The sequence below is a fragment of the Macrotis lagotis genome, chromosome 8, assembly GCF_037893015.1.
Source record: "Macrotis lagotis isolate mMagLag1 chromosome 8, bilby.v1.9.chrom.fasta, whole genome shotgun sequence".
NCBI classification, from domain to species: Eukaryota; Metazoa; Chordata; class Mammalia; order Peramelemorphia; family Peramelidae; genus Macrotis; species Macrotis lagotis.
This window is the reverse complement of record NC_133665.1, coordinates 141,090,625-141,113,939: the sequence shown is the minus strand read 5'-3', so window position 1 is coordinate 141,113,939 and position 23,315 is coordinate 141,090,625. Positions and strand designations below refer to the sequence as shown.

Here is a 23,315-nt window from a genome sequence, read left to right as displayed (position 1 = left end):
GAAAGAGGGCAGATGGGGGTTGGATGGGGGACCAAAGCATGTCTAGGACTATTTCCTCATCTGGAATATGAAAAGCTGGGACTAGATGACATTGGAGTTCCTCTCTTGCTCTAAAAGTCTGCTTTGTGGTTTCTCCCACCTTCCACTACTTACTCTTCCTCATCTCTTTTGGGGATGAATTGCATCACTTCTTGGATCGATGAAACACAAACTGAATTTCAATTTTGTCTTTCTAAGTTATTTTGCTTGCTTACCTCTCCCTAAGGAGAGAGAGGTAATTAAAGGGGAGCCTGAATATGGAGAGGAAACAAACTGTTTTCAGCTCCTTATTAGGGTGTGATCTTTGGGTAACTCCCATTTTAGAAAAAAATGAAAGGAAGAGAATTTTACTGATAAAGAGCTACAATAAGGGAAATAAATTAAGGCACCTTCTAGCTCTAAAACCATGATGCAAGTCCAGGAAGTACAAACAAGGGGAGAAAATGTTTCAAAGTAATAAGTATCACATGTTTCCTAATCCATTTACTGAATGAAAAAACTATTGCAAGATAACCAGCTGGGGGGCGGCTAGGTGGAACAGTGGCATCGGCCCTGAAGTCAGGAGTACCTGAATTCAAATCTGACCTCAGACACGTAATAATTACCCAGCTGTGTGGCCTTAGGCAAGCCTCTTAACCCCCACTACCTTGCAAAAAAAAACAAAACAAAAAAACTAAAAAAAAAGATAACCAGCTGGATGGCTAACTTCAGAGAGTTTTTTACTTTGGAGGTGGGAAAGTAGGAAGAAGAACGTTCCCTGCCAAAGAAGCTGCCAGGTGAGTCAGAAGGTGGAGAATTGAAGGGGGAGGACATAGTAACCACTGGTTCAATTACTAGTACAGTCAGGCCTTTTGATCCCTATGAAAGTGCTAACAATACACTCTGGATATGTAAAAAGGGGAATTTTAAAGGGTTAAGAATGGGTAAAATTCAAATAACATGTCAAAGTCAGTGCTCGTCCAATACTTCTCAGAAAATCTAAATTGATAGAAAGACACTATTCACCTAGAATAACTACAAAATAAGATAAAAGAAAATAAACATGTGGAAATTATGTTTAGATACTTTTCTTAGTTCTAGTCACTCCTTTATAAGTTAGTGCAGTGAAAATGTCCCATTACTTAATACTGTGGACTTGACCCAGGTTAATAAATCAACCTCTCCACAGAGAGGGGGAGGTCATCTCCAGGATCCAAGAGCCCACCTGGGACCCCTCAGTCCTTGTCTGCCATCAGAGGAGGCTGGGTATCTGGCAGGTGCATCCTGGCTGCTGCACTCTGCTGGCAAAGAGAGTCCTGCACTGATGACACAATGCGAATGAGCCCTAGGGCTCATTTCAGGTTGGCAGCAACAAGTACAGTATTCAGCTCTAACTAGGTATAAAAAAATAAAGTGGATCAGATGGCTACACCTACAGCGATTAGTTGAATTTCATGAAAAAAATATTTAATGAGATTTAGGCTTTGTCAAATCATGTGGCCTAAATTCTGTTTATAGTCAACCAATTATAAAAGGGCCAGATGAAGAATCATGCTGTAGATAATGGACAAGAAATGAGTTTTGGATTGGAGTGATGATTCTGTCACTGGTTGTGTGACCGAGTTTATTCACAAAATCTCTACTTCCCTATTCCTTAGTTATAAAAGGATGAAGTTGGAGAAGAAGATTGAGCTCAGAGAAGAGCCTTGACGGTCTTCAGGACAGGCCTCTAGGTTATGGCAGATGGTGGCTCAAGTCTGGCCTAGGGACCACCCACTTCTATTGCTTTTCAGCAAGTCCAAATTAATAAGTATCTCCTTAATAGCTTAGGCAAGGGAGGAGAAAGCAAGTATCGAGTCAGATTCCTCACAGAGTGGATATTCTAGGGCATGTTACCATGAGGCAAAGGTGAAAATATACTGCTTTGGGGTATAATCTGAAGGGAGACAAGGAGGTTCAGGGGAGGCTTCAAGGCATTGGTTTTTAAGGGATGGGCAGGTGAAGCAGCAAAGGGATGATGTTCTGTATATGAGATACAAGAGAAGAGAAAGCACAAGAGAGGTCAGGTAGTAGAGAAGAGTCCACTTTGGCAATATTTCTTCTGTCACAGACCCTTCTCACAGTCAGGTGAAGTCTATGGACTCCTCAGAATGTTTTTAAATACATGAAAGAGAGGATTACAAAGGAAATAATTTATATTGGAATACAGTTTTCAGAAGAGAAGTAACAAACAAACAGAAAAGTAAGTTGATGGAAGCCCGGTTAACAACTCCAGGGGCTAGAGTATAGTAAGTACTTGTGTCAGGGAACAGGAGGGACTGAGGCAGAGCAAGTTTGTGGTGTCAGATTCTGGAGGGCCTTCAAGGCCTGGCAAAGGAGTTAACTTTTCTTAGTGGGCAACAGAGAACTACAGAAGCCTGCTGACAGGACAGACCTAGAATGAAGAAAATGGTAGTGTAAAGATGGGAGTGGATGGGAGAGAGCATGCCTGAGAAGATAGTTGAGGGGAGGAGGGAACCTCGGCATCTGTAAAAACAGATTCAAAAAGGAGGAGCTGGAGAATGAATACTGTAGAATCATGGTCTTTAAGGTTACTCTCCCCATCAGTAAGAAATTTTTGACCATGTACCTCTCTAGAGATATTTTACTTATTTTTAAAATTACATATATGTAACACTGTATTAATAATTTTAATTATGCACATTATAATTTATGTTCATTACAAACTTTAGGCAAAAATGGAAATCAAATTAAAAATAAAAAGACTCAAAAGGATAAAATGTGGATGAAACAGTATTTTATTTTAATGTCAATAGGGAGCTACTGGGGATAAACTGACACGGCCAGAAGTAGGCTTGATAAAGATCAGTTTGGCAGTTGTGAGGGCAGAGATGTCGGATTCAGTCTGGAATGTGGCCCAAAAGTAGACTGAAATGTCATTGGGAAGTACTGAACATAATAAATAAGAATACAACAAAAATAGCCTAAAATTTAAAAATGAGTACTACAATTTAAAATGTGGCTTGCAGGGACCTCTGCATGGTAGGCTTGATACCTCTGCATGTAAAGAAAGTCAGTGGAAACCCTGAAACAGCTGAGGCAAGAGGTGTAAAGGGATGAAATGAGGGCGGTGCTACATGAGGAGAGTAAAGTGTCAAGAGGTCATAGATGCTGTATAAAAACAAGATTTTTGCAACTGACTGGACACAGGGGCCACATGAAAGTAAGGAAGAGAAGGGATGAGAAGGGGGTTCATCAGGGCTAAATAGCCTGTGCAGCTGTGGTGGGTGCCTAAGTTCTAACTACTCTGATTAAGTCAAAGCCTGGGGCAGCTAGGGGAGGCTGGCAGGGGAATGGGAAGCAGTAACAAGTGAAGAATATGGCTGGAAGCAAGTGTGTGACCAGCTACCAAGGGGAGGGACCTGTCCTCCTAAAGCACACATCGAGCCCTACCACCTCTCCATATGATAAACTCTAGTGGCTTCCTATTGATATTAAATAAAAAACCTTCTGTTTGCCTTTTAAACCCTTTTTTTCCCACCTGATTCCCTCCTATCTTCCAGTCTTCTTACATCTTCCTCTTCTCCAAGTCCTCTGCCATCTAGTGGCCTCTTGGATATTCCTTACCTAAGACTTCATCCTCCAACTCTAGAAGTCTGGGACACACTGACTGTCACTCGTGCCTGGAATTCTTTGCCTCCTCATCTTCCTCTCTCAGCTTCCTTCAAAGCTTAGCTAAAATTCCTCCTTCGACAAGTCTTTGTTCCCCCCCCTTTTCACGCTAGTGCCCTCTCTCAACTGATTCTATTTGACCTCTAAATATTTTATGTAAGCTCTTTGAGAGAAGTGACAGATTCACCCCCACCCCCCTATCTTAGGACAGGGCCTAACCCTTAACAAATGCTTATTAATTTCCCACCTTCTAACTAGTTAATCATATACTTCCTGGGGTCCTGGCATGTCTTATCCTTTGGAGACCTAAACACTGGAAAGCCACATAGCACTTGTAATATGTAGGCTAGGCCCTCCAATATCATCTCTCACTGTCTGATTCCTCAGACTAGCAAATTAGTCATAGTATACTGTAATTTCTCAACGATGACCTCCATCTTTGAGTCCTCCTCAATGTGCCATTTGGTGCAAGGCATGATCAAGGAGGAATTTGACATATGTCTGAGAAATGACAACCAGAATCTGACCAGTGGCAACACCACCACAGAAATCAAGGACTACATTAGACATGGGACTTCTGAAGTTCTTTCTTACCAGCTGTTAGGATTCCTTTGGTGCTCTGCATTACGCTAGAAGGTCTCACAATTCCTGAAAGTCCTGTACCCAGAAAGAATATCAAATAGAGGTGTTAGTTATCTGAAAAACTTTAAAGACTGAATTGAAGATAGTATACTTTTTCCAAGGGCCCAAAAAAGTTAGCCAGAGTGATTTCTGTTTCAATGTCACACAGATTTTACATGTTAAAGGATCCTCAATTAATCACCTTATCAAATATGTGTTAAATGTATTAAGTACTGAATGCCAAATACCAGTTCCTGCCAAAATAACAGAAACTCTATAAATCTAAATAACCCAGTCCTGAAAGTAAAATAATGTTGAGCCTTTCTTTGATTCTAATAGACAATTATATTTTCTACACATACATATATATGTATGTATGTATAAATTATATATTGTCATGAAGTGACACCCCCCCCAAAAAAAATCCACCACTATTTGTCCAATGACTTTTTTTTTTGTGGGGCAATGGGGTTAAACTGACCTAGTCCAGGGTCACACAACTAACTAGTACATATCAGGTTCTGAGGTTGGAATTGAACTCAGGTCATTTTGACTCCAGGGTCAGTGCTCTATCCATTGCACCACCTAAATGCCCCCAATGATTTTTAATAGTGCTTCAAAAGATACGAATTCAAAGTAGGTGCTCATTTATTTGAGGATATATTGTGATAATTTGGTAGTGTTTATTGAATTAACATTCATATGTGTTATGGGATAATGACAATAGTATTTACATTGGATCTCAATAACTAAGAATGAAAATATAACACATCTCTCAAAAGTGAGTATCTTCAGTTTCACTATCTTCTTTCCTTATAGGAAAGAATAATAAATAATAAAATTAACACTTTGAGAAGGATCTTATTTTACAAAGAATATTAGTCTCTTAAGCAAATATGAAGCATTAGATGTGGTTCATGAAATATTTTCAAGGCTGTAAGATCTACGTTCAAACCCTGTCTGATATTTATTAGCTATTTTGACCCTGGGTCATCACTTAACCTCTCTGTTTCAATTTCCTCATCTGTGAAATGGGAGCCCTGTCTCACCGAGTATAGGTAAGGCTCAAACGAGTTATTTGTCAAGTACTTTATAAGTCTAAGATATTATTGTTGAAACATTAGATACTATTATTAGTCCTCTGAAAAAAAGTTGTATATCTATCATTATAAAAATGTATCCATCTGCTGGTCCAGATTACTGCTTCAGTGTAACAATCAATCACAAGAAAACATAAGATATTTCCCTTCAATTCTTTGCAGAAGTGGAGAACACCATGAGTGTGCAACATTACACACCCTTCCAAAAAGGATATGGGAAGAAGAAATGTAGTAGTAGTAGTAGTAATAATGATGATGATGATGATGATGATGATGATGATGATATTTTCTTTCATTCTTGAAGAAGACCACATCATGGAGGTGATGCCACGACAAACACATGAATTAGATTGAGTGAGAGGGACTATGCTAAGTCACCAGCCTTACTTTTTCCTCCAGAGCCACCTGGGTCCAGTTGCCAGATAAGGATCAGGACAACTGGTGTGACCCTGGATGTGAGACAGAGTTAATTGACTTGCCCAAGGTCACACAGCTAGGTGGTGCAGTGGATAGAGTACTGGCATTGGAGTCAGGAGGACATAGTTTGAAACCAGCCTCAAGACACTTGAAGAAATGTACATTTGGAAGAACAACTTCTGATTGTTGGCGCTTTCATTCCTCCTTAGAGATAATATTAAAAGGATACTTCCTTTCCAGATGATCAGGTAAAAGTAGGATTCATGAGCTATTTTCTTCTCCAGGGCCAACATTTCCTCAATAACAAATTTAAAAACCCACCTTGTCGTACCACACTGCCGCAATCAGGATCATGAGCCACTTGTAATAAAATTTCTTCTACATCTCGGTTCCTCCCTGGAGTATCCATAAGATAACTTACTTCTTGCTGCAGGGTTTTTGGCAGAGTCATTAGCTGACTGAATTGGGCTTCGGGGCTTTTATCTATCTGAGTTAACAACAATAATATAATGAAAAAGTTGATAAGGGAAGTGTTCTGAAGACAATCGACTAAAGCTATAGAAGCTATTCTGTTAAACATAGTCACCCACTCAGAATAAGACTAAACAGACTCTCCCCCTCTTTTCCTAGGTTGAGTGTAGAAATGTACAGAATTCTGTGACTCTTCAATAAAGTTTGTTTCTCATTTCATATCAACAGGTAAAAAGATACTTTCCTTTCAAACATCAGTTTTTGTTTTGTTCTTTAGGTTTAAGACTGAGATTACTGACATTATTGTTAACTAAGCATCTGATAGTTGGAACTGATCATTATTTTCTTAAATATCATATTTCAGGTAGGGTAGAACCAAGATGAGAATTAGGAGGAGTCATACAGGTAAATTCTCCCAACATTCTCCTCCAAACAACTTCAACATCTCAAATCAAATTTTGGAGTAACAGCGTCAAAAAAAGTTGTAGTGAAATATGTTTCTGACTTAAGAAAACTTAAGAGGTTGGCACGAGAAATCTATAACACTGGAGTGCAGGTCAGCCTGGAGCCCTCATACACATGTGCTTTGACCTCTGATGGTCAAGCCTCAGTGACAGTAACACTTACTCAATGGGACTGAGCAGAGAGATTAAGGATCCAGAACATTGGCCCATAGAGTGTTAGGTCTTTATTTGGGTCCAGGATTCTCAGGAATCCTCTCTCTGATCTCACTGACATAGATAGTGTTGGCTACCTTAGTCACATTTTTTCTTCTTGAAACATAAAAAATTGACAGAAAGTTAACTATTACCATTTTTTCATTGTAGAAGGCAATGTATTATGGTTCATCTAGCAACAATGTATAGGGAATGTTTTAAACATTGTTAAAACATTTAAAACAATGTTTTAAAGAAATTAAGAGTTTTATTTATAAATGTTTTTGTAACTTAAAAGCATGGATGCATTTAAAAAAATCTGGTGGTAAAACACACTTCATATCTTGATCATTAGTGGCAGCCCCAATTAGAGATAATAGCTAACATTTATATGGCACTTTAAAGTCTGAAAAGCAATTCCCAATATCTCATTTTAATTTCATATTACCCATCATATTATCTGAGATTCTATATTCAAAAATTATTATAATGTCTAATTTTGTTGTCATAGCTTTGATTACTAAGAATTTGGTTATTTTGACTAATCCATGAATTGCATTACCAAAATAATATTTGTGAATATAATGGATAGTGCTTAATTTGCACGCACTATTGCTAAGAAAGACTGACTATCCAATAGTTGGGAGCCATGCAGTAATGGATATATTTAAAACCTGATTCTCACACCTAACAGAAAGCAAGGCATGTGATCAATTCATCCAATTACTGCTTGAATGGACACACTGACTACTATTGATATGGAGAGCAAAATAGGCAGAGCTGCTGCATATATTCATCTGCTACTTTGGCCTTCAAAGAAGTCTTTCATTTATCCAAAAACTGTCTGAGAAAGCTGGTCTAGGTTAGCTTCCAAATGCAATGAAAAGTGGTTCTTAAAGCATCCCTGATAGATGGACATAATTCCTTAAACATCTCTAATGACAAGGAAGTTCACTAACTAACTGAAGTCTGTTCTCTTCCTAAAAAAAAAAAACACTTATTGATTATATTATAATCTATAACAATAATCCATTTGAATTATGCTGTCACATGATGAAAAATAGCATTCACTTATAGAGAAAATGGATGAACACTGATGTAGATTGAAGCAGACTTTCTTCACTTTGTTTCTTGCCTTTTTTTGCAACATGGCTAATATGAAAATATGTTTTACATAACTTCATATGTATTATGGGTATCATACTGCTTTGCCTTTTCAAGCTCTGCCAAGTCTTACGAAGCTGGAAAGACTCATTACCAGACTGGATAAAGGTGATACATTTTTGGGCCCTTGTAAATCTTGAAGGGCATCTAATATGTCAAAGAGAGTTTGCGATCTGTGCAAGTGGAAGGAATACCCAGATTGATAAAATATCACTCTTGAAATACTGAACACAAGGATAGAGACACGTTACCTCTACTCTGCCTTGATTTTGTTTGTATATCACTTGGGGGTTCTTGCATAATAGTTCACCATATAGCTCACGAAAGCGAGGTATGTTGGACTTCACAATGTTCAACACCTTTGCTTTCTCCTCTCCAATCAGCATCCGAAAGTCACCTAGTCATAATAAAGGAAAAAACTTTGATGAGAACCCATAAACAAAAAATCTAGGTTACAACACAAAAGTTCAGAGTGCATTTTCAGGTCATCTTGAGAGTTCCCTTCCAAAACAATTTACATCTCTGGCTGAAAGAATGGTTAATGTACAAGGAAGATGAAGACTAGAAGGGGAAGGAAAGATCAGTGCAATGAATAATTGAGCCCCCTGACCCAAATTCTGAAATCAAATCTAACAATACTGAAATCTAAATGCTTTTCTTATTCTTTCCCTTTTAGTTTGCACAACAAAGCCATAGTTTTCAAAATGAAACGAGTTCAGATTTCACAGGACACAGGCTGTTTTTTTAAAGCAATATTTAAAACCAAAATAACTAATATCTCTATATGTAAAGGAGCTGGAATATTTTTCCCTAAATCGCCACAGGGTGAAAAAAACTCAGGTGTGTGGCTCAGCAACCAACAAATATCATTAAGAAAGCATGGCTTTATTACTTATTTTCTGTGAACCAGAGGCCTACAGATAGTGATGAAGAAGCCTACAGATAGTGATGATCATCAATGACCATAAGCAGTTTTCCACTGGTAGAGACCCAGAGGCAATCAAAGGTAGTATCACAGAAAAACAGAAAATTGATGCTTATGTTTCAATTATACTGTTAACTCTCCATTATTTATCTTAGGAAAACCGCAAAATACAAGATCTATTTGATTTGGGAATGTCCCCAGACATATTTATAGCAGTATTCATACTTTTACATTCACAGATGTTCATGGTTAGCTTACCTTGTGACTCTGCCCAATTAGTGGCTGCTTGAGCCTTGGGTGGGGACAGGAAAGTCAATGTCTTTTATTGTACGACAGATAATTAATGAGTGGCTAGTTTTTTGAGTTTATTCTTTTTTGTTCCAATTATTATCTTGCATCTCTTATCAGTCAGAACTGAAATACTTCAGGAAAATATAAGCTAGCATGACAAACTAATTCTCATCTGAACTAAGCCAGGGTTTCTATCAAAGCTTGAAGTATTGCCTCATCTTAATCAAAAACATTCCCACTGCTCTAGAGAAGACACCATGTGTGGGAAGGGTGGGGGACAGAAATGGTTGATGTAAATATCAACATGATCTTGAGTCAATTTTTCTTTCTTTTTCTCCTGGTTATATGAGAATGCAAAAGATTGAAAGCTCTTTCTGTGGGGAAGGACTTTCACTTGAGCTAGCTCTGGAGGGAATGAATTCCCTACTGATTTACTGATTTCACCTGTGGCAAACTACTCTTCTATCATATCCTTGAGCATTCCTAAATGTGATAAATGAATAAGTGATCTTTAACGAACAAAAGGCTCAGCTTTGCCAAATAGGACAAGTCTACTAAGAAACATTTTTTTTAAAACGGCTGAGATACTCAATTCAAAATAGGTCAATTCCTGCAGCATCTGAAGTGCCAGATGGGACCATGAGACAGGAGGCAGCAGAAGGAGGCAGGGGATGTAGGCTGGGTTTGAGTCAAGAGACCTCTGATATCCAACTCCTGTCCTGCATTGGGCAGGCAGCCTGCAAGACGAGGCTGAATTCAATGACTTCTAAAGAATCTAGAATTGTGGGTCTAGGAGTCTCGAAAACAAACTGTCATCACTGTTAAGAATAAAGTGATTCTCTAACTTCTCAGATCATTTACATTCAGAAATGTGGCCTTGTGGGTCCTCTTCCAGGCACTGACTTCTCTCCAAGTCTCTGATCACAGACCCAGAAGCTTCCTTACTGCTATGCCTCAAGCCTAGAAAAGGCTGAGAACCTACCACCCAGTTTAAATCTGTTCTAGAATCTAACAGGAGAGGGTCTTTCCTGCGGAGAACCTTAGGTTTCCACACAACAGTAGCAACCCTGGCAGTCTTGGCCACCTCTGATTTCTGAACATCGAATTTTATCCAGCTTTCTGTCTGTAACTCTTATCAATGTTACTGTGTCCTAAACAGCTTTTTTTTAGCCTAGAAAAGTATACAAATAGAAGTTTCATAAAACATCAGCACTTCTGGATTTGGGGAGATTCCAGAAGCAACGGAAAACACGAAATTGTAGTTCATCACCCTTCCCCCTGCATTATCTCCCTCCTAAAATGATCTGGTATATATTTCTTTAAGTCCAGGTCTACTGACTCCAAAGCTGATAATCTCCCAACCACACTGTAACCAGAGGGAGGGAGGGAGGGAATAGAACAATATTTGTTTATTTAGCACCTACCATGTGCAGATCTTGTGCTAAGCATTTAACAAATAATCAAAAAAATCCTCCAAGGTAGGTGCTATTATTATCATTCTCATTTAACAGTTAAGGAAACTGAGGTGAAAGTTAAATAATTTGTCTAAGGTTACACTGCTTAGTGACTGAGCCTGGATTTAAACTCAGAGCTTTCTGACTGCAGGCCCCCTGCTTTATATAGTCTGCCATCTGGTGACCTCCAAAGCAAGGATAAAGGATGTTCATAAAGGACAGTAAAAAAAGCCACAAGAACCAAGGTGTATTATGGAGAAAAGGCTGGAAAAGGCATCTGATAGTGGCAGGAGCATGTGGGAGGAGTAGGGTCTTGAGGCCATAGGCTGCTGCTGTGATGAGGTGAGCCAACTGAGGCCTCCAAGGCAGCCAGAGATAAGGGTTAGGAAGGCATCCCAAAGGCTGGAGGCAAACGTTCTGACACCTCCACCAAGGAAAGGCCTTGCTTACCTTCTGGGCAGCAAATATAATACTAACCGGAGTAGGAGAGTCCAGCGATCTGCACAAAGAGGTCTTCTTCAGAGAAGCTTTCTGGGAGCATGAGAAAAGCTGTTGTGATTGCACTTTTCAGGTTTGATTCGAGTGCCGCTCGGAGCAGAATATCCTCACTCAAGGACAAGATTCTCACCTGAGGGTGGAGAAGGGCAGAAGGGCTGTAGCCTTGGGTCTGACTCTCTCCTTTTTTCCTTCTCGATTTGGCTCCTTTCTTTAGGACCCAAAAGCTTGTTTCATTCTTTCCTTGACCTCTGCCTCTCCTACCCTGCCCCATTCGCTGGCTGTCCTTTTACACCAACCATATGGGAGCAGAAGGAAGGTCAGAGAAAAGCACAGACACTTAGGAAGCTGTGAAAATCATGTGAAGAATTTATTACATAGTTTTATAAAAAACAGGTGGTGTGGGCAGCTAGGTGGTACAGGGAAGAGAGTACCAGCCTTGGAGTCAGGAAGACCTGAGTTCAAATTCAACACCATAGAGGAGAGAGAAAGGGAGTCTTCAGATTTAAGACAGATCCAAGCACAAATCCTGCCACACCCACTTCATAGCTGGGTAAATTAGTAACCTCTCTCCCTCAGTTTCCTCATCTGTAAAATAGGAATCATGGGGCCAATATGAGGGTCAAACAAGGTCAGATTTGTAAAGTGGCGAACCTGCAAATGCTATACAAATGTAGCTATGATTATGCTCAAAATCCTGTACTTGACCTTTCCATCCTTGCTGGTTCTATTCAGAAGTTATTCTACTTCTCTTCTTCCCTTTGTGGCCAAACCTGCCCTCTCTAGTGACCAAGGATCTCTTAGGCGCCAGACCCAGTTGTCTTTTCTCATTCCTCCTCTTTGGCATTCTCTTCACTTTAGATTCTCTTCTGGTTCTCCTCCTATATCTCTGGATACTCCTTTGTCTCTTTTGCTGGATCCTTCTCCAGCTCATGCTCTTTAACCATAAGTACCCCTCAGGATTCTGTCCTTGGTTCCCTTCTCTTCACCCTCTATACTACTTCCCTTGGTGATCTCTTCAGCTCCTGTGGATTTAATTATCATGTCCATGTTAATGATTCCCAGATCTACCTTTCCTGTCCTATCTTCTTGTTGCTCTCTAGTCTCCAATATACAACTGCCTTTCAGATTATCTCAAACTGGTCGCTCAACATCTTAAACTCAACATATTCAAAACCAAACTTATCATCTTTCTCCCTAAACTCTTTACTCCTTCTACTTCCCTATTTTAGAGAGCAACATCATCATTGTCCCAGTTCCTGAGGCTCACAAGCTAGGAATGAATCTGGATTCCTCATGATCTCTTATCCTTCATATCCAATCTATTGCCAAAGCCCATTGGTTTTACTTTCAAATAAGCTCTCTTTTCACCTTTATGAAGACCCCTCATCACCTTAGACCTGGATTAGTGCAACAGTCTTATGGCCTCCCTGGATTCCTGTAAATCCCAAATTAAAATCCCACCTTGCTCAAGCAGCCTTCCTCAATCCCTCTTAATGCCAGGGCCCTCCTTGCTCTCCTGTCCATGGCTTGCTTTGTACATATCTGTTTACATGTTGTCTCCCTTGTTAAGACTGTGAGGGCAGAACTCTCTTTAGCCACTTTGTGTTTCCCCAGCATTAGTATGGTATCTGATATATAGTGGACACTTCATAAATGTTTGCTAAATAAATTATTCTGAAAAAAATCTTTCATTTGAAACTAAACCTCATCATGTCTACAGTAAAGAAGTAATGACCAAGATGGGAATTGGATGCCAACTATCCCATCCAAGGCCAACAGGAGACCAAGCCCATCATTAGACAAGGTCCTAACAATAATGCTAATGAGAATGATCTTCATTTTTCAATAATGAAATAGAAAAAAAATCTAAGGAACCTTATACCAAAGACTGACATGGAAAACAGAAAAAAAAAATGAAATACCTGGACTAACTGAAAGTTATAACCCTATTCCCCCACAAAAGAACCTCTTCTTAGTTCAAAAAAAAATCATAAAAGAAAACTCAGAAGTGGAGGGCAAGAGGAAATGGAAAGAAATCCCTAATCACTTACTTGAAAGAAACCATAAACAAAAACTCCTAGGAAAGTTATAGCCAAAATTCTAAGCTTCCAGGTCAAATAAAAACTACTACTAACAGTTAGAATGAGCTAAAGTCCTGAGGGGCCACATCAGGGTCACACTGATTTGGCAGCTATCATTAAAAAAGGAGCCCTGACCCTGGAATGAGATATTCCAAAAGGCAAAAGAGAGGCTTATACCAAGAATAACTTTCTTGGCAAAAGTGATGATAATCCTACAGGGGAATATGGACCTTTAAAACAGAATACTTCTAAACATTTCTGATACAACATCAGAGCTGAATAGAAACTTGAAATGCAAGCAAGGGAGATCAAAAAACTAGTCAAAAATGTTTGAGCAATCCAAAGAGACTACAAAAGGATAGACTGTTTATACTTTAATGAGGGAGAATGACAAGTGTCAACCCAGAATCCTAAAGTCAACAAGGGTCAAAGAGGAAGTTAAAACCAAAGACCTTCCAGGGGAAGAGAATATATTAGCCCAGTAAGGAAGGGACTACGGGTAAGGAGGGTAGAAATTACATCTCACATAAAATGGGCATAAAAGTAAAGACCACATAAACAAGGATGAAGATGGAGCCAGGCTTCACTCTTATTTGAACTTGTCACCCAAAGATAGAAAACACAATTACAAAGTTTAGAATAAAAAAATTTTTTTTTTGAAAAGAAAAAAATATTTTATTGTTATACTGCTAAATGGCACTGTGGATAAAGAGTTAGATCTGGATTCAGAAGTCCTGAGATCCAATCCTGTCTCAAACAACTGTGTGACCCGGGGCAAGGAACGTTACGTAACCTCTGCCTGTTTCCTCAGAATATGAAATGAAGATAATAACAGCACCTAGCTCCTAGTGGATAGTGTTTTGGAAAGTGCTTTATAAAGCATACTAGACAACAGAAATACTAGCTATTATAATAATTATTATATTATTATTGTTATTGTTATATTACCTTGTCCTTTCCCTGGGCCTTTCATGTAATGATTTCAAACCTGGGGACCTGGGGGAATTTCATTTTGACACAGGTGCTCCTTTCACTGATTCAAATCATGACTACTCTCACTACCTTAGTAAACAGTCTGTAGGAGTTGGTGTGTTGAAAAAATTCAATTCTGACTGGAGGATGACCTTCCAATGATGAACTTCTCTGAACATGATCTAGACTGAGGCTCTGACCCAAACTCCTTGTCAGGTTCACATTCAAAGCTTTCCCAGTTTGGGGGACCTGCTAGAACTTGTGTTTTCTTGGCAAAAATTTGTCACCTCCAGGCCACAATGAGACAATCTAAATAGATACTTATGCAATTACAAGGATTTAAAAGCAACCATTTAACTAATAGCAAAACCAAATCACAGATTTATAGTGCAATCTGCCTAAGGACATATGAATCAGTTGGAAAAATCAGAATACCACCCCCATGTTTCCAAATCAGGTTCAGGTTCACAAAGTTGGAGCTGGAAGATCCTTCGAGGTCCGTTCTAATACTTAAACCTTACAGAGGAGCCCATGTACTCACAGAGTGCTGGGGAGGCTTGCCCTAAGTCACAAGGCTAGGGAGTAGTAAGATGGTACTATCTGAGACCCCTGATTTTGTAATTCTGTTCATTTTCCACTATACCTTATTACCTTTCTTGGTTTCTCTTTCACTTGATTCCTCCATAAATTCAATAATACTGAGATAGTTTTTAACATTAGATAAACAAAAAAAGGGGAGAGTGTTTTTGGGGGAGGAAAGGGTTGAATTTGGTTGATGACAACAATACATCAGTTTGTTCTACAAGTTTTCTTTTGAATTAGGGTTAATCATAAATTTTTTAAAAGGTTAAATTGTGAAAAATAAAGCATCTGTACTTTAGGAGCCAAACTGAGATGACTCTACCATTGTGTTGATCTAGTTTTTCAATGTAGATGAAATGGGAACTTGGCTAAGTTCTACTCCAGTGTGGTGTTCGGAGTGAAAAGCCAATGACCTCTTGAGGTGCTGCCCAAGAGGCCTGGGAAAAACCCGAGTTCTCATATTTGTGAATAGCTGTTTGTATCTCACTAATGATGTCCTGACCTGAACTGCCTGGGTAAGAGTATTAGCCCTAGTGCCATAAAGAACATCTTTGAGGGAGGGTGGGATTACTATACTTGGGCTATTTAAAAATGAATGAAAAAGAGAAGGGTGTGCACGTATGAACACAGGAAAAGGGAAAATCCACATGTGGTTTCCTCTCCAACCTTATTACGTGAAGCGCTCAACTCAAAGAGCAACAATGCTGCAGCCACCAAGACCACTAAAGTCTAAGGCCCCATGAGTGTCCCAATCCTTAACCACAAAGCAAATAACCTTACTACTCAGGACTTTTCCATTTAGACCATGAGCAAAACTGCTCAAGATTCCAATTATGAAGGACAAAAGCTATACTAAGGGAGAATTTTAAAATTAGACTGGACCTCCTAGATCATATGCTCAATATTCTCATTTAGTAGAGGGAGAGAAGGAACTTAGTCAAGGTCCCATTGCTGGACCTGGATCTCCCTAAGTCTTACCACTTATTACTGAGACTTTTCTATCTAAAAAATGAAAATCACAAAAGCTACATATATATCAGGTCAAAAAAGGAAAATAGACACACAGTTGAATGAAATTAACTGGGCTAGTGTCTTAAATTGGAATATCTCTTTACTTCTCTGAATCTTGGAATGATAGACTATAGCTGATTTCTAAAGTCTTCTTGGAGTTCAAAGATTTTACTTCTATGAAATATCTAGCACCTGAAGGGGGTAAGACCCTTTTTATTATGCTGACTTCAACATAAGTAATATGTCAAAAAAAGTTATTTGAGGAAAAAACGTTTCCCATTATTGACTAAAAATCAAAACCATAACCCCCTACTTAAAAAAAAATACAAATTAGATGATACTTCACATCAGTGATGAATTGCTATACAAAAAGACTTAACATGGTCTTTTATCTATCTATCTATCTATCTATCTATCTATCTATCTATCTATCTATTTGTTTATTTTTTAGGTTTTTGCAAGGCAAATGGGGTTAAGTGGCTTGCCCCAGGCCACACAGCTAGGGAATTATTAAGTGTCCTTTAAATGTTTAAATGTTTAAATTTGTTTACATATTTTTGATTGGGGTGGCTAGGTGGTGCAGTGGATAAAGCACCTGCCCAGTCTCAGACACTTAATAATTACCTTGCTGTTTGGCCTTGGGCAAGCCACTTAACTCCATTTGCCTTGCAAAAACCTAAAAACAAAACAAAACATAACAAAACTCCCTCCTGGGGGAGGGAGTTCATCTCATATTTTTTCTTGACAAAAAGGATTGGACATAGAGAAATTTCAGGCTAGTATAAGGAACCCTTGCCAAAGCAAAAATAAGCCATCTCTGAAAACAGTAAAAGGGCAAAATGTATTTTAAAAAATAAAATCTGGGGCGGCTAGGTGGCGCAGTGGATAGAGCACCAGCCCTGGAGTCAGGAGTACCTGAGTTCAAATCCGGCCTCAGACACTTAATAATTCCCTAGCTGTGTGGCCTTGGGCAAGCCACTTAACCCTATTTGCCTTGCAAAAAAAAAAAAACCCAAAAATAAAAAAATAAAAAAAAAATAAAAAGCAAATCCAATTCCAATCTTGTTTTTCCAAATCACTTGATTCTGTTCAATCAGATGTCTCCAAGCATGCTGATTTATCTTTTCCATTTCCAAAGTTACCAAGACTGCTATCTATTCAACAAACACTAAGTTAAGAATCTCCTAGAGGTAGCAAAATCATTTTAGTCAAAACAACTGAATTCATTCTTCTTCTTCTCAAAGACAAAACTGCAAGAAAACCTATTCTTAGGTTCCTTTCATCACCAGCCACAACCCCAACAGGTCTTAGTTCCACTTATAGGGACTGAATCATTTTTGGGTGGAAATCACCAGTCAGCTCAAAACCCATTTGCGGCCACCTCAAAGGAGTACTCATAGCTATTTTTCTGAACTCCCTGGGATTGCTTGATATCATTTTCTACTTTGTAAAGAGTTGAATTCAGTTCTAACAACTGAGGAATACTTATAATTGCATTTTATTTTTATTAATACAAGCTAGCTACTCTTACTTGTTTGGGTTTATATTTTTATTATATGTGTCAATCATAAAATAACAGGAAATACTGTAACAGGAAGATGTCTTTACTGGTCAAATAAGCTTAGGTGTGTAGTCAGACATGCAGTTTTAGGCTGAATCTGTAGGACATATTGTCAAGACTCAGACCCCCTTTTGAATCGATCCTATGTTCTGATAGAGAAGCACAGACCAGACTGGATCATAGGAGATACCCAGGGGAATAGGAGGGATACCAAATGATGTCATGATTGCCTCTCTGGGAGCACCACAATACAAAGAGAGTCAGGAAGGAAAAACCCAGGTCACTCACTTTAGCTGAACTGCAGCAAATTTCTCAAAATCTTCCCTAGCTCCCACACACTGGGACTTTCCCAAAGGATCAGCCAGTGAGGACAAGTTTTGTCAGCTCTATCAACAGTTATGGAACTGTTTGACATAGCTATTCTTCCTATGCAGAGTGTGGGTGGAGATCTTGATGCTCCTCTCCAGTGTGTGGTCTCCTTTCTCTTTCAGCCATAACTGTTCTCATCCAGTCCTTCCTATGCTTTACAAGTCAATGAATCAAAAGAAAATTTCATTGACATAAATTCTAAGTTAGTGTGGCAAGACACAGTGTGATATTTCCATAGAACACATAGGGCAGACATGGGAGAATTGCAACCACTTTTCAGCTAGGCTCCCCATGAACTTGGAAGACATTCTGTCCCTTCCATTTTCACAAGCTAGTATGTTCTCGCCTTGTCCTTAACACATCTGTAGTTTTTTTTTTATATCATATTACCAATCTAATCCAAAAAGTAGTTACCAAGAACCTACTGGTGCTAAGTACTCAGGCTATGAAGACAAATACAAAATGATCCCAAGAGGGTGATCTGGTTGGTTAGCAAATCAATTCTGGTGGGGGGTGGGGGGAATCAGCAGAAGGGGAGAAGAAGAATCTGGGTATAGCAGAAATGGGTATATAAACTCTAATGGCAATAGCATCTGGCTTATAGGTAGTCCTTAATAAATGTCTCATGAATTGGATGCTGGATTAGAGACTCCCTTTCCCAACAAATAAATAGAAAGCAGAGTTTTGAAACATTATGATAAAGCAAGGTGGCCATCTAGAATCCTGGAACTCATTTTTAAGTTTTATAATCATTATCATTTGTAAGAGAAAGCAACTTAGTCACTCACTGGCTTTTGTAGGCGTCCAGCAACATACAAGGTATTCCAATCACGCAGATCGCTAATGAGGGTTTCAGTACTAATAACTCCATATTTGATAAGCTGTAAGAGAAAAAAGAGCAACACACACAATCAGCTCATTCCAAGACAAATGCATGAGCTGAATCCAGCTTGGTTAGTGAAGGACCCTGCAAGACAAGGTCCTGACTGCAATTCTAGTTGTCTCCAGGCCCAGGAAACTGTGGCTGGTTTTTACTTAGAACTTGTGAGTGACCTAGTGCAACCTCAAATCAGTCATGACGTTTAAAGGAGATTCAATGATTTGTCTAAGGTACAGGGCTGAAACTAGAGGTAAAATTTCCTCTTTATTGTGCTAAAACATTTGACAATTATAATCAACCTCAATTCAGTGATAATTTAGTCTTGGCTGTAAATCTTCTTAGTTTATATAATTCCAGTTTCAGTCACAAATACTTACTGACCATCCTACTGCACTCCTACACCCTCATACCCCAAAATATTCTTCTTTGGTTTACTAAGTCCACAAATTTTTGAATAGGAAGTCTATCCTTTGGCCCATAATTGTATGTAATAGCATATAAGTATGAATGTGCTTATTGAGGTTTGTAAAATTATTTGAAAAGGTTTTCAAATTAAAGATAAGCTGTGAAAACTGGCATCCTGGGCAGATACATTTTGAAAACAAATCATCAACAAAATAGAAATGAGCTGTAAACAGCTCTTCTCTCCAAATGTTGGTTCCCCCCCCCCTTTTTTTTTGTTATAGGCAGAAACCACCTGAGAAGGCTACTATGGGGAAAATGCTTTCCATACTTTAAAGATCATATAAATAAGTGATTATTATAAATATCTAATATAAATGTGGAAAAAAAGAGTGTTAGTTTGTGAAATTCTAGGAATGTATTAACCAAAATTACACAATGGAAGGCTTGGAATAGGATACAAGCTGGTAGAAATATGTTTGAGTAAAGAATACTTGGGGAGAGAGGTGAGTAAAAGAGATGAAAGAGCAGTGAGTTGGCTGAGGACTGAACCACCTGGGTGGACCTGGAGGACCTAAGCAAGGTTAGTTGCCTGGGGAGAGGCGGGGGGGGGGGGGGGGGGGGGGGGGGGGGCATCTATGAAAGGAGAAATCAGGAGAACCTTAACTGAGAGAAGATTTTACTTCCTCTGACTGAGTGCCTTAATGGGGAACAGTAAAGATACTAACAAAGAATGGCTCTAGTCTAGTATGGAGTAGAAATATCGAAGTCTTAGGATAAATGAGATTTCTTGTGTATGCCAAGAGCTTCCTCATATGGTTACTGACAATGGAGAAAAGTGATACACTGGTATTCTTACATTCTCAACTAGTTGAGTGGGATACTGAAAATCATAGGGTCAGGGAATACTAAAGGGCCCTTCCTTAATCTGTGGAGTGACACAAGTGAACAAGACCAGCAGGCCAAATGCAAGGGCATCCTGAATGCTTTGTCCCAAGAACACAGGAAACATACCTTTTAGTCAGAAAGCCCAGGATCAGAGACCACATCATAATTTAAAAATAATAGAGAGCGAGCAGCTAGGTGGTACAGTGGATAGAGTACTGGTCCTGGAGGCAGGAGAGAGCTGAGTTCAAATCCAGCCTCAGACACTTAATAATTACCTAGTGGGCAAGTCACTTAACCCCATTGCCTTGCAAAAACCTAAAAAAATAAAAAATAAAAAAATAAAAATAACAGAGAACTCATGTTTACAATTCCCTGCATATAGAGTGCATTCTTTTGAACAAATTGGGAGGCATGTAGATCAAGCATCTCTGTTTTAAAGATGATAAACCCAAGGTCTGGGAAGTAATGTTCTCTATCTACAGTTATATACAAATATGTTAATTATAAAATATGTACTTCTTTTATAAAGTTTTATTCATACATATTTTCATATATATGTGAAAACTACTAGAAAAACAGGTTTCAATATGCAGTGTTTGGTTCTACAGCTGGCTTTTCAAGGCTATCACTATTCTATATTAGAAAAATAAAAAAAAATTTCTATTAAGATTACAGTCAATGATAGACTGGAGTTTGGACACAGACACTTTGATGTAATGGAGAAAGAGAGAGCCCTCAAAGCTGGCCAAATTCAGTCTATCTCTGACACACATTGGTTATAAAACCCTGTCACTTATCCTCAGGATAATCTGGGCATCTAGAAAGGAGCCAGTTCACTTAGGCAGAAGGAGTTCCTCCCACGGGAGCTTGGACACCCAATAAAATCACTACTTCATTTTTATCCATAATGGTGAACACAATGCAGATACATCTCTAGGATTCAGAGCAGGAGGGGATCTTGGATTGTTCTAATTCAGGCCTTCTTAACTTGGGGTCCACAAACTATATTTCAATCTCATTGTTTTTCTTTTTAATTCTATGTATTTAAAAATGTGATTTTAAGAAGGGGTCTCTAATACAAAAAAGAAAATAAGGCCCAGGGGAGAGAAATGACTTGCTTCAGGTCACACAGGTAGGACTGCAGTAGGATTTAAACCAAATTCAGCACTCTTGTCACCAAAGATGAGAGAAAGAACACAGGCCAGGCCATGGTCCCCTTGCCCCTCGCTTCTTATAATACCAAGCAATGGTGGGAGCATCAGACTGTGGATACTATGAACAGTGTGAATCCTGGGCAAAAAAGAGGATCTATAAGACAAGAGTGATGGAGGGAGTTGCCTTGTTGGGTTTATAAACTGCCAAGATGTAGCAGTCTCTGCTTAGAGCTAGAAATAACCATGGACTGGAGATGCATTCTGCAGGTGCTTAAAAGGCTCCTCAGATGGAGACATTCACTTGTGAATCTATCATCGTTTATCTACTGTGACCGAGTGGCTTATATGCTATTATTCTGAAATGCTAAAAGGTGATTCAAGAATGATGGGCTCCTGCAATGGGTCAATGGAAATAGTTAGAAACTAAGAGTAATCAGACCTAACTTTTAGCATGTTATGGGGTAGTGAATGTAGAGACGAAGAGGGCTTTGCAAAGGCTGAAGTGCTATGTGAGAGTCAGTTATTATGACAAAGGCAGCTACAAGATGCTCTAGAGCTACAAGGGGCTTGTGTCCATGATCACAGAGATAATGGGAGAGCTGAAAAATCAAGCCAAGTTCAATGCCTTTCCATTGGATTCTGTTGCTTCCATGGAATAGTAAATCTAAGTTTAAACTGACCTCTCCATTTTGAAAATGCAAAATTTCTCCTTCAGATCATAGATTTAAAAGCTGGAAGGAAGTCTAGTTCATCCCACTTTCAAAGGAGTTGGTAATGTAGAGAGAAGCAGCTCAAATTGAGAGCCCCAAGATCTGGGTGCTGGTCTTGTCTCTGCCATTAACTAGAGATATAATCCTGTCCTTTAGGACAACAATATTCTTCTTTGTTTTGCAAGGTAATGGGGTTAAGTGACTTGCCTAAGTTGCACAGCTAAGTATTAAATGGCTGAGGACAGATTTGAACTCAGGTCCTCTGGACTATAGGGCTAGTGCTTTATCCACTGTGCCACCTAGGTGCCCCAGAACAACAATGTTATTAGCTGTAAAATAAGGGTTTTGGATGAAATTATCCCTAAACTACCTTCTAGTTCTTAGAATTCTACCAATAAAGACATATTTTAAAAGTTATGACTAAAAAATGAGGACTTCTCAATTTGGGATTATACCCAAAGGGCAACAAAAATGTGCAGACCCTTTGACCCAGCAATACCACTACTGGGTCTATACCCAGAAGAGATCATGAAAAAGGGTAAAAACATCACTTGTACAAAAATATTTATAGCAGCCCTGTTTGTGGTGGCAAAAAATTGGAAATTAATGCAATGTCCTTCAATTGGGGAATGACTTAACAAACTGTGGTATATGTATGTCATGGAACATTATTGTTCTATTAGAAACCAGGAGAGATGGGAATTCAGGGAAACCTGGAAAGATTTGCATGAACTGATGCTGAGTGAGATGAACAGAACCAGAAAAACATTGTACACCCCAACAGCAACATGGGGGTGATGATCAACTTTGATGGACTCGCTCATCCCTTCAGTGCAACAAACAAGGACAATTTTGGGCTGTCTGCAATGGAGAATACCATCTGTATCCAGGGAAAGAATTATGGACTTTGAACAAAGACCAAAGACTATTACCGTCAAATTAGGGGAAAAAAAAGTTATATTATTATGTAATTTTACTATCTCATCCTTTAGTTTTCTTCCTTAAGGATGTGATTTCTCTGTCATCACATTCAACTGAGATCAACGTATAACATGGAACCAATGTAAAGACTAACAGAATGCCTTCTGTTGGGGGGTGGAGGGAGGGAAGCAAGAATGGGGGGGAAATTGTAAAACTCAAAACAACTAAAATCTTTCTTAAAAAAAATAAATGGGGCGGCTAGGTGGTGTAGTGGATAAAGCACCGGCCTTGGAGTCAGGAGTACCTGGGTTCAAATCCGGTCTCAGACACTTAATAATTACCTAGCTGTGTGGCCTTGGGCAAGCCACTTAACCCCGTTTGCCTTGCAAAAAAAAAAAAACCCTAAAAACCTAAAAAAAATAAATAAATGAGGACTTCTGGAGTGGCCTCTAATGGCACATTATAAGAACATCAGATACCAAACCAAGAATAGTTCT

At 38.9% G+C, this 23,315-nt stretch overlaps 1 protein-coding gene across 3 annotated transcripts in view; it reads right to left on the bottom strand.

Moving 5' to 3' along the window:
• TAMM41 (TAM41 mitochondrial translocator assembly and maintenance homolog) overlaps positions 1-23,315 on the bottom strand; it is a 31,922-nt gene that overhangs the window by 5,533 nt on the left and 3,074 nt on the right. Inside the window, exons 3-8 of one of the 3 annotated variants that reach the window (XM_074198548.1) lie at positions 18,652-18,744; positions 11,267-11,417; positions 8,371-8,516; positions 6,150-6,315; positions 4,285-4,347; positions 1,204-1,412 (exon numbers count right to left, since the gene is read on the bottom strand). In XM_074198548.1, the coding sequence (XP_074054649.1) occupies positions 1,219-1,412; positions 4,285-4,347; positions 6,150-6,315; positions 8,371-8,516; positions 11,267-11,417; positions 18,652-18,744 (813 nt within the window). In that variant the 3' untranslated portion in view covers positions 1,204-1,218. Of the gene's footprint in view, positions 1-1,203; positions 1,413-4,284; positions 4,348-6,149; positions 6,316-8,370; positions 8,517-11,266; positions 11,418-18,651; positions 18,745-23,315 lie in introns of those variants that run through there. The other 2 variants (XM_074198546.1, XM_074198547.1) reach the window with 2 other exon arrangements.